The 12010-nt window shown below is 39.0% G+C and overlaps 1 protein-coding gene across 6 annotated transcripts in view; it reads left to right on the top strand.

Moving 5' to 3' along the window:
- Positions 1-12010, top strand: part of PIK3CA (phosphatidylinositol-4,5-bisphosphate 3-kinase catalytic subunit alpha) — a 40752-nt gene that overhangs the window by 12118 nt on the left and 16624 nt on the right. For all 6 annotated transcript variants that reach the window (XM_082320317.1, XM_082320321.1, XM_082320320.1 and 3 more), the window contains 5 exons: positions 5612-6019; positions 7546-7755; positions 8428-8678; positions 10323-10568; positions 11465-11550. In XM_082320317.1, the coding sequence (XP_082176443.1) occupies positions 5668-6019; positions 7546-7755; positions 8428-8678; positions 10323-10568; positions 11465-11550 (1145 nt within the window). In that variant the 5' untranslated portion in view covers positions 5612-5667. The remainder of the gene's footprint in view (positions 1-5611; positions 6020-7545; positions 7756-8427; positions 8679-10322; positions 10569-11464; positions 11551-12010) is intronic.

Raw genomic sequence — 12010 nt, 5'->3', positions numbered from 1 at the left:
AAAACGCTGCTACGTCCTGTCTGTGAGAGTGCTGTAATGGGATTTGTCTTGTGACTGGAAAAACTAATGGACTTCAATTAATGTGTAGCGGTTTACTGAATGACTAATTCGGTTTCAAGTATGACTGATAAAATTGTGTTGAGTGTTTAGTCTGTCCTTTTGAATTGATTTTGAAACAGTAGCTGATAGCAACGCAAAACTACTCAGTTCTCAGTCACTGGAGTGTGTACCTCTTTGTATAATCATCCCATACTTTATACATTTAATACATTATTACAGCACAGTACATTTCTGCTTCTTGCTTCCTCCTGCGCTTGCTAGATTCCTTGCTAGTTGGTACATCATAGATGGAAGAATTTCCTTCTTGCAGAGCCTGAAGAATAACTGTAGGTGCTTGTGCTGATGACAGACAACCTTAACAATAAGTAAACAAAAGTATTTTTTTCCCCTAGACTGGCCCACAGACTTGCACAGTGCGTCTTCACCTGCTTTATAAGACACATGTGAATGTTATGTAGGGCTCCTCTCTGGAGAACATGCCCACAGATCACTTACAAAATAGGGAAAAAAGCCTTATCAGTTAAAGGTGGTTTTCTTATTTTTTATATATATATATATATATATATATATATAAAAAAATATAAAAAAAGTGAAGTATTGATATGTATGAGGAGTTGGTAGAATGTTTGTGAGTAATCTCTAGACAGTGAAAATCAGTTCACTTCATCTCATGTGTAAACAGAGAATCTGTACAAGGGAGTGTTCCCTTAGCAAGGAGGGGTTCTCCGCGCTTTCTGACAGAAACACTCGTGAAAGGTCGTTTCTCGTTTGCTTGGTTTTGTAATGGAGATTCCATCTGTACCGAAGGGTAACAGTCCTTCCTTTTAGCAAGACTCGTAAAACTTAGATCAGTGACGCTCCTGCTTGAGGTTCTTCTGGCAAAATGTTAATGTACAAAAAACACTTAGAGTGGAAAAACTCCTGCCAGGGTGTCCTGCTGAGCTATGGATGCACCCGGCTTTTGTGTGTAAAAGTGTGACGAAAACAGCTGCAGTAGCCTCAGATGTCTTTAGGGGAAAATATATGTAGGTTTTTGACTCAGGTTAATTTGTCTCAAGCTTAGTTTGCTTAAATTATGAACATAGAAAGTACTTCTTTGAGTACTAATGTTAGGAAGCAACGTTAACTGTCCTGCAGTACAGTTCGTGCTGAATTTTTCCCTCACGGAGCGCTGTTTCTCAAGGGGAAGGTCTTCTTTTCAGAAGAAGTAGCAGCAAACTTTATGACGGTCTCATGTAAACCTTTTCAGAGTTAACATGGTTATGTCATCAAGAAGGCATTAGAAAAATAAATGTAGGCTGTAACTTGTAGTATAATAATCCATAGAATGAAATTGAGTTAACCATGTTGCTGTAGTTCTGCACAATTTAGTGCTGTGAGGTGATAAAACTGTCATTGGTTACCAAAACCCAATTTTCTAAACTTGGAGTCCCGTATTCTAAATGGTGTAGTTGTTTGATTGTAGGGGGGTTCTAACCTATAAGAAAACAGATTATATAAATTTGCATTAATATAAGTGTATCTGGAAGCAAGTAGGAAGCAGTATTTTGGGAGGCATGTTGTTTAACTTCCCTCAGTCTTCCTCCATGTATATCTGTTCTCTTTGAATGGAGCTTCAAAATTTGATCCCTGCTAGGTTGGGTCCTCGGCAAGGTTGGCGACGGAGGACGTGGCGAATGGGTCAGGAAGGCTGTGATGAGTTGAAAAGAAGGCAGTTTGATCAGTGGGTGTCTTTGAGTTTGGCCTTTCTGACAGTCTGTGGTATCCCAAAGCTTTTGGCAGGGGAAGAAAGTTTAAGGTGTTTTTGGAAGGTCAGGGATTGCAGGTGTGATGTAGCGTTCATTTGAAGTGTTTGCATGTACCCTGAGTTGGATTTAAATAACATTTCTCTAGAATTCTCTTAAAATTATAGACCTCTTACTGTCGAAGAACATAATTGATTCTATTTATTCCAGGCAGCTTTCCAGATTTGAAAGTGTACACAGAAACACAAGCTGCCAACTATACTTCAAAACTGTTTCTGTTTACATTTTTGCTTTCCAAATCCAAACACCCTGGAGGCGTGCTTACATGTGCAAGTGAAACGAATGTGCGCGCAGAGTGACTGTATGCACCGTTCCAGCACATGTCTGTACCCCAGTTTCAAACAAAAGTTGCTGTTTTGGTGCAGTTGATCTAAAAAGCGTGTAGATTTTGGGGTGTCCCTTTTGGACCAAGTCTTTGCAAGTCTTTAAAGAAATGGTATTGAGTTGGCGTTTAACGTTTGAAATTTTTAAAAAGCCAAGTTTGACATTTATTTTGAAAAGATACTTGTCTAAAAGGATTTAATATGTATGTGTGCCCCCCCAGCCCTGCCTCTGTTTCTTTGTTAGCAATTATTGGTGGGGAGGGAGGGAAAATTTGCAGTGGAACTACTGTTTTTGAAGCCACGCTAGCTCAGCCCTGCTACAGCCGTGCTCTGGCTCCAGCATAGACCCTGGTGTTCATCTGACTTCTTGGTGATCTCAATAAGGCAGCTAAAATAGCAGAAGTTAACCTAAGAAAGGAAAAGTGAGTAGTTCTCTGCCACTTTAATACCTCTGATCCTGTAAGGAGCTGGCTGAGGGAGCGCCCGTGCCAGCATGATGAAGAATGAGAACGCGTGCCTTGGGCAGGGAGAAGATGAGCTCTTAAAACCGTCAGTTCAGAGGAACCTCAACAGGATTGTGGAACTGGACTTAAAAGACTGCTGGTATAAACTCAGTCTGTGCTGTGAATATTTCATTTGATTGTGGTCCATTTATATTATCATTGTTTGTATGTGTGGACAGAAAAGTTCTTACGACTGCATGTTCTTGTTTTGTTTTTTTCATGCTGGTATGTGCCTTAACAGTAATGTGTTTCTGCCTATGCTTGTAATTAAGACATGTAAATAAGAGTGTGATTCACCGGTATGGAGAGGGAGTCTTGTTCATGCTTTGCCTGATCAAAAAGATGCTATTTAAGCTTCTGCGTGTTTCTTGTTATCTGTAAACAGAGGATAGTTATCAGTAATTCAGAATTCTCCAAGTTACTCTAAATGGTGTTATTTGGGTTCATTTGTAATGTTTTGTAATTGGTAAGCCTTCCAAGTTTGGCTCTTTAAATACACCGTGAGTGTGCTTAGAACTTTCCATTTCAGCATCCGCTCACTGGGACTATTACAATGATGAGGAAAATAAAATAGCTTATTTAAGCTCTTTTTAAAAAAGAAGTCAGTTGCAAAGCCCTTCTAAATATGCATGAGGTGTTAGTGGAAAAGCATTTTTCTAAACCTGCAGTGGCACTTTAGTACTTTTGTTGGTATTTTTTAAAAGCCCAAACTACAACTACAAAGGAGGGATAAAAAAAAGACAACCCTATTGCTACTCAGAGTTGCTTAGGAAGCAGTGGATTTGGGAAAACATCACTTTCATTCTAAGGCTTTGTTTTAAGAACTGAAGTGTGGCAAGAGCAGGTACTGGATGTACTTGGAAGAAAACTTTTCAGAAAAATAAGTACCAAGGCATAGAAGTCCAGAAATGAGGATCATTATTTTATATGTATATATAATTTTTATTTATAATTTTATATATATTTATAATTAAAATTTTTATATGTTCATATATAAATATATATGTTTTTAAAAATTGGTGAGCAAAGGGCAAGCATAGCATTCCTTGCTTTTCCACAGTTGGAGCTTTCGGGAAGGTGATGAAACAGAAGAGATGCGAAGCTGTTGGTTTGGGTTTTTCTCTCCTTTCTGTTAAGAAACTAAGATAGAGGGGCAGTCCTGAGAAGGTTCTTGACTTAAAAGATGATTAAGAACAGCTTTAGAATTGTAGCCTGGTAGTTATCCTAGCCGTGTGCTTTCAGGCCGCTTGGTTGATGGAGGAGGCATGATGGACTGCTCTTTAGATGTCTGTTGATATTACCCTCCCTCATAATGTACATGCTGAAGTTAATGAAATTACGGGCTAAGTGTAAGTAATGCACTATTTGAGACTTGCATAATGTGCGGTGGCCTCTGCAGTAACTTCCTATTCTGCAATGAGAGCTCAGATAGATGGTATGGCGTTCAGTGAAGATGGCTGGCTGCTCAGCGACAGTCAGGAAAGCAGTAGAAAATATTATGTCACTGTGTTTGGACCTTGAATGTGGTGTACAGATATGGTTGTTCCTCCTCTACCTTGCAAAAAGGGTATGGTAAAAGTGGAAGAGATACAGAGAAGATGACAAGGATTAAAAAAATATGGAATGACTTTTGGGCAGAGAAGGACTAAATCTGGGACTATTATGGAAAAGAAGTAGTGGTGAGGACTTGATGGATCTCTGTAAAATTAAGGGCAATGAATGCAAATACAAGGAACCTTGTTTCATTCCTAGAAATCTAGGATATTGGGTGAAAGCAGCAGGCTTCAGAACAAAGAAAAGCAAATATTTTGTAACATGGAATGTTCTTCACTCTTGTCACAGGATGCCAACAGTTTGTGTGTGAAAACTTCCTGGATGAACTCAGTGAATCTTGATGAATTTCTTTCACAAACACATAAATATTGCCTCTGGTTAAAGAAATTAAAAATAGGTGGCGATTAGGAGAGTTTATTGATGAAGTATCACTGTGTGCCTGCCTAGTTCTTCTGCTCTTTGTTTGGCATCTGTTCTTGGCCACTGAGCTCTAAGACATCTCTGCTCTGTCCGGGTACAATTTTTCTGTACCAGCTCTAAGCTGGCGTAAAGCAGCGCTGCTAGAAGGTCAGGCATGGGTTCCCCTCCTTTCCTTTGGCTTGGCAAAGACATTCATGCAGATGCCAAGGGGAGCTAGAACAGGGAATTGATCCTAAATAAAACAAGCCCAACCAAAAAGTGTTAGTGGGGCTCAGTTCTTCTGTCTTGTTCGTGGAAAAAGGGGGTTGTTGCTGGTATAAGTAGCTTATACTGATCTAAAAAAGCTAAAGCCAATTTTTGTGCGTACATGGATTCTTAAAATCAAGTTTAGGGTTTTAGTAAATACTTATAACTATTATCTTAGTGGTGTTTGAATACTTAAGAGGTTTGGGATGAGAAAAAGTTTAAAAACTGAAGCATTGGTTTGGCTAAACTGAGCAGAGCTGATCGTTTGTATCTCGTCCAAATGATAATGTTTCTCTTCCCAAATGTGAAGAACTGTGTTTGAGATCTGCTTAAAAATTGCTGTAATAATAACTTGAATATTAGATATTTTCATCCCCTATGCTATTTAAGTGTTCTAATCATAAATTATAAACTTCAGGTAAAAAAATTAATCCTCTTTTTTTTAAGACCAAATGTGTCTTGGCATTTTTTTCCCAAACTAATGTGATTCTACTATTAACTGTTTTGTTTGAGTAGATGTTTATGTCAAATATAAGTTCATTAGACATCAGTTTTATCAAGTCTCTCTTTTTTGTGAAGGTAAAATTTAGCCGTGAATATTCATCTAGAATTATAAGCGATGTTTGAACAATTTTATCTGAAATTCCTTGTGATGTTCGTATTTTAAATTTTAATATTTAAATTTCTGATTTTTACTTAGGTGTACGAGTCACTGCTTGAAAAACTTCCAGTACAAAGTTATCTAAAGACTTAAAAATGCCTCCACGACCGTCATCTGGCGAACTATGGGGCATCCACTTGATGCCACCAAGGATCCTTGTGGAGTGTCTTCTCCCAAATGGAATGATAGTGACTCTAGAATGCCTCCGTGAGGCCACCTTACTAACTATTAAACATGAACTCTTTAAAGAAGCGAGAAAATACCCTCTCTATCAGCTCCTTCAAGATGAGTCTTCTTACATTTTTGTAAGTGTTACACAAGAAGCAGAAAGAGAAGAATTTTTTGATGAAACACGGAGACTTTGTGACCTGCGACTATTTCAGCCTTTTCTAAAAGTCATTGAACCAGTAGGTAACAGAGAAGAAAAGATTCTTAATAGAGAAATAGGTGAGATTATTTAAACATAGCATATCTGTTTAACTGGCTTCTCCTCTTCAAAATATAAAACGAAGAGTTAAAATGGGTTGTGTTTGTCACCTGTATCTGTCAAAGTTTGCATTTCATAGCTGTCAGTTGTTGCATGAAATGTCCAACGATGCTGATCATAGTAAAGCCGACATTCGTAAACTGTGAATTAAACTTTTTTGCTGTTCTGTTTCATTCACATGTAAAGTCTGTGCTTTGTACGTACTTGTAGTTGTATGTGGGTTAGAGGATATTTTTTGCTTCTCTCTTATTAGCAGAATTTCCTATTATTACAGAGCGAAGCCTGTTCTATTATTTGGGAAGTCAATCTTAATTTGTTTTGAAGTTTACAGAATCGTAAATTCTGGATTTAATTACAATTCTTAAACCACATTCTCAATAGGGCAGGATAAAAACGCATGCGATCTTGCTTAGAAAGTAAAATTTGAGAGATGATGTGGTTTTCTTCCCCCTCTCCTCCAAAAAGAGCATGGGGAGGGAAACAAAACCACCTGAGGTTGGAGGGGCAGAGGGGAGACAAATGGTCGTGTTTTGAATGGAGTAGCTTATTTTCCATAATCCATTGAGAAAGCACAGGGAGACTAGCCTATGTTTCAGCATCTGGGCTAAGTATCTGAATTCAGGCAGTGCAAGCACACCAACTCCCTTTTAGTTGCTAACAGATGTACACTGCAGTGGTAGAGACTTGCCAACTGGAAATACTTGTTCTGGGGTGCTCCTAATTGTTAAATTATTTAATTGTTATGAATGCATCATCGGTAAACTACTTCTGTTTTGTAAAGCTTAACCTGTTCAAGACTTGGGGAGAGCCGTGGATAGCTAACCATGCAACAGGACAATTGAAAGGTTCCATTTGAACACTCATGCCTAAAAAATTATTTATTCAAGTAATCTCATTAAAGTAAATGGAATTACATCTGAGAGAGGGGACCTGAGAGAAATGGACGCTTATTACATGACTCTGTGCCAAAGAGCTAAGTTCAATATCTCTTGGAGTGCTTGTCACATTTTTAAATAGCGTAGTTCATCAAAAAAATTGAATAGCTGTCATTCAGTTGTAAGCAAAGTTGATTATGATCCTAATAGCTATCAATAATCCTGCCAGGGTTTTAGAAAAAAATTGGACATCACAGCTCCTCTGGTCTACTTAGGAAACTTTGTGCTGACTTCCAAGGAGGTTTATTACAGGTCCTTTTGCTGCAGGAGGAGTGTTAGCTGTGAGAGCGGGGATTTAAGGCTTCCAGTATCTTCAGGGAACGCATGCCTGTCTTCCAGCCTTTCTTGTGACTGCTGAGTGCACTTAACTTTAGAACCGAGTTGTTTTTGAATGAAATAAAACAACTATGTAGGCACTGGAAGCCAGTGGTTAACACAAATATTTTAGGTTGTGTTTTGCTTAAAGCATGCTTTTTCTGTCCCTAATAGAAGCAATCTTTAGCTTTAATTATCAGTTACAATTCTTTTCTCATGTTTCTTCAATACTGTAGGTTTTGCTATTGGCATGCCTGTCTGTGAATTTGACATGGTTAAGGATCCAGAAGTACAGGACTTCAGAAGGAATATTCTTAATGTTTGTAAAGAAGCCGTGGATCTTCGAGATGCCAACGCACCACATAGTAGAGCATTATACGTCTGTCCTCCAAATGTAGAATCTTCATCTGAGCTGCCCAAACACATATACAATAAACTAGATAAAGGTAAGGTAAATATTTACAGTAGAAACATAATGTTTTTTCAGTGATTGAAATCAAAGAGTACAGCTGGTGACTTGGGTAAATTGCTGTTTTACGTACTGTATTTAGTACACTCTAGCAATATCTTGCACCTTGAGTTATTCAGAATAACTTTCTTGATAGAGTGTAGATTCAAAATGAAGACAACACTTAAAATTACATTTTTTTGCTATTGTAATAACTAAATCTTGAAATATAACTTGGTAAATAGGTGATTTTTTTTTTTTAATGGGCAGAAACAGCTTGTTAGCTTTGCATTTTTTTCCTCTGACATTCAGAAATCTGGAGTTAAATGATGCTGAATCACTGAGTTATCTTGCAGTCCTCCAATATGAAACAGTTACTGCTGTTTTCTTCAAGGCTAGATAGTCAGTAGTATTCGGTTAATAAAAATATTCTTAGCCTCAAGGAGCAGAAGTTTGAATTTACACTAGAGTCAAAAATAAACTGAGTTCCTTGCAGAAGTTATAAACCCTCTATCACTTTGGGCTATGAATCTTGTCTACATCGTCTTGCAGTCGTACTGCAAGCAATTCTCTGTGTCGAGGGGGGTGGGAGTTGTTTGTTTGGGGTGATTTTTTGTTTTGAAACTGTATTGAAAATGATAAGCCTAACATTATTTGACATTTATTCTAGGGCAAATCATAGTGGTGATATGGGTAATAGTCTCACCAAACAATGATAAGCAGAAATACACCTTAAAAATCAATCATGACTGCGTGCCTGAGCAAGTTATTGCTGAAGCCATTAGGAAGAAAACGCGAAGTATGTTGCTGTCATCCGAACAACTGAAACTTTGCGTCTTGGAGTACCAGGGCAAATATATTTTAAAAGTGTGTGGCTGTGATGAATACTTGCTAGAAAAATATCCGCTGAGCCAGTATAAGGTGAGTAATGTAAAGCATTTATTTTGAAATATGCTAAAATAATCCAAATTTATGAGGGAGAAAAGTGATCAGTTTTATGACTGGCTCGCTTTTCCATTAAATTAGTCCAAAACATAGGAAGTGAAAGTGTAAGCGTCTTTAAACTAATTGACTAATGCATGAGTGTAGCGTGCGTATTTGTTGCTGTATGTGCTTCAAAAGAGAGGGGGGGAGAAAAGGTAATGTAAACTAGAATTTATATCACTAGCGTAATTTTTCTTCTTTGAATGAAGTAGTTTACCGCTAACGTGAGTGATAAATCAGTGGTAGGTACTTTCAGAAATAGCCTAGATTTCTGATGGCAAGAGATGAGTTACGCTTGAACGGGGTTGATGTAGTACAAAAGGAAGTTCAGTCCGATGTTGAATTACGAGGCAACCATTGCTACCGTGAATCTATTCCCTTTCCCCTTTAGGGGTGGAAAAAACCTAAACAAACTATTTGTTTTCCTGTTACTTGCATCTTTAAATGTTTTAATCTTATTAAAGGAGTGATAAACTTCCAACGCTACCTAAATCGGTGTTAAATCTTCCTCGTGGCTGTCTGTCCTTCGCTGCCTGGGTTTTGTTAGCGCTGGGAGCGTGAGACAGAAGTGCTGACAGAAGGGCACCCGAGCAGCCCTCTCCGGAGCAGGCAGCAGCGTTGCCCTGTAGGTTTCCTGACAGAGCGCTGCTGCTTCCTCTTTGAGGAATGTATTGTTGTAATAAACCGCTTCCATTCCTCCGTCTGAAAGGGTTGACGATCCGCTCTCCGGAGCGGTGGCGGAGAGAAGGGGGCTGGGGGATCTTGCATAATGGGAAAAGCAGCTCTGTTCTGTGGGAGCTGGGGAACAAGTGCAGGCATACGTGAATAATTTTGCACAGTCATCTTGAGATCAAACACTAGACCTATTTGATCTAGCGTGGCTTCTTCAGAAGTATCTGCTATGCCTCTGCTGTGCCGCAAAACAGCTTGCTAATTACAGTCCAGGGCTGGACCTGCCTTAACGCACTGGATTTTGTGGTACGGTTGCCAGACTAAATGCGCTCAGCACTCGCTCCTGAATGGACACCGTACAGGCTTACAGCTCGAGTCTGTCGGGATCAGTGCTGAGCCGAAGGTAACGGGCACAACTGAACCAAAAATGAGCGTGTCTGCCATTTGCCTTGTGCTCTCTGCCTGTGGCTGGGACTATCGGCGTCACCGGTGCTAGGCCTGCACAGCAGCTTGGTGTGCGAAAACAGCTCGGCTGCTTCCAGGAACAGCTCTAACCTGCAAGCAGTCGGCTCCGTTTGTGCCGCACTGCACCAGAGCTAAGGAGCGCTACCAGAAACCTGACTTGTCGTTTTGTCAGCTTTCTCTGTCTCCAGTTCAACCTTCCACTTTTGTAGACGTTGTTCATATCTCAAAATCTGTACGAAGCACTACTGTGCCATCCTACCCAACAACGTGTTTAAACTGGTGGATGTTGTAACTGTAAGGACTGTAAAGGGTGTACATACAGGGACAATGACAAGCTCTTTAAATATGCTTTTACTTTTATATTTTCCTGAATACTTTTAGGTGTAGATTACCAAGAGCGTACACTTTGAAAACACACTGAATTTTGGTTTTGTTTTCTTGCAGTATATAAGGAGCTGTATAATGCTTGGTCGCATGCCCAATCTGATGCTGATGGCTAAGGAAAGCCTATACACCCAGCTGCCACTGGACACCTTTACGATGCCGTCTTATTCCAGGCGTATCTCTACAGCTACACCCTACATGAATGGAGAAGCTACAGCCAAATCCCTCTGGACTATAAATAGTGCTCTCAGAATAAGAATTCTCTGTGCAACCTATGTAAATGTGAACATTAGAGACATAGACAAGGTAAGGCTAATGCTGTACAGCATCGTATATGGTTTTCAGCAACTCATGGTTTCCCTCCTGAGTCCTCTGTTCTGTGTTTACATTGGAAAAGAGGTGTTATTTAACATGTTAGAAAATTAGACCACTTTGTTATTTAAATTTGAGCACTGAATTCTAAAAAATACAGCCACGTTTTAGCATCCAAAAACTTGTGTACTACTTACAAGGCATGAGTTGTGGTATTTAGCTAAAATATTCTGCCCGGTCGGAGCAGAACTCAGTTTGCATAGTTCACTTCAGCTGAGTATGTAATGGATAGAAGAACAAAACCTATGTTGTTGTTTATATTCTAAATAATTACTATGTCTAAGAATGTATTACAGTAATCGGGAATACTTTTGATGCGGGAGTGCTGGATAGTGTGCTGCTCTCTTTGCTTTTAAGAAGGGAGGTATGGGAAGATCAAAGAGCAAAGGCAGGAAGGGTTCAGTCTCACTGAAGTCATGCTACAAGCCTGGCTCTCTGACTTTCTCAGAATTTGTTTGGTCTCTTCTTTCACTATAGCTTGGCAGAGGAAGAATTGAAAATAAATTCCAGGGTTTTCTAGAGTTCGTTTCATGTTTATTATTGTATTTTTACGAACTAGTTTTGCAATTAATGAGGAAAACAGACAAAAACTTTTTTTTTTTTTTCTAGAAGGGTATGCTTATATACTATGCTTCACACCTTGCAGAGCATGGATGAGTTTGGGTTGGGGGGTGGTGGGGCTGTTTGGTTTTCAGTTTTTTGTTTTTGTTTTTTACTTGATGGAAATTAAGGGGTAATATGTTGTAATCATAGTATATGTTGAAAGCAGTGAAAAAAAATTGTTTATAGTAACATTTCAAAGAGAGTACTAATATTAACCTTGTTTTCAGATCTATGTTAGGACAGGTATCTACCATGGAGGAGAACCTTTGTGTGACAATGTGAATACTCAAAGGGTACCTTGTTCTAATCCCAGGTAAGTACTTGAACGACTGTAGAGAGCCTGACTTCCAGGGCATCATAAACAATAGCACTGAAGGAGTAAAGGCTCGACTTAGCCGTTATTCAGGTAGAGCTCCTTGCTGGGAATTCCTTGCCTTACGTTCTGTAAGAACATTTTTACCTAAGCCTATATTTATAAATAGAATTAATTTAATTCAAACATAAGTATTTTGTCTCATTGCATATAATAGTATAGTTTCTTTACTGAACAGATCTGGTTTACATGTGCATTTGCAGTTGCCTCTGAAACACCAATATAGTTACTCATTCATACTGTAAAATCAGCATAGCTCTGGGTGACTGAGCTCTGGTTTTGACTGTGGATCAATAGCAGGTATTCCAGTTGCAGGTTCAGACTTCGCCTTCAGCATCAGGCAATATGATGTACCGTAACCTGCAAATTGGTTTTGGTGAGGCTGCATAGTGTGTACTAA

Source organism: Platalea leucorodia, assembly GCF_965183815.1.
Source record: "Platalea leucorodia genome assembly, chromosome: 8".
Classification (NCBI taxonomy): domain Eukaryota; kingdom Metazoa; phylum Chordata; class Aves; order Pelecaniformes; family Threskiornithidae; genus Platalea; species Platalea leucorodia.
This window is presented reverse-complemented; position numbering and strand designations above follow the sequence as displayed.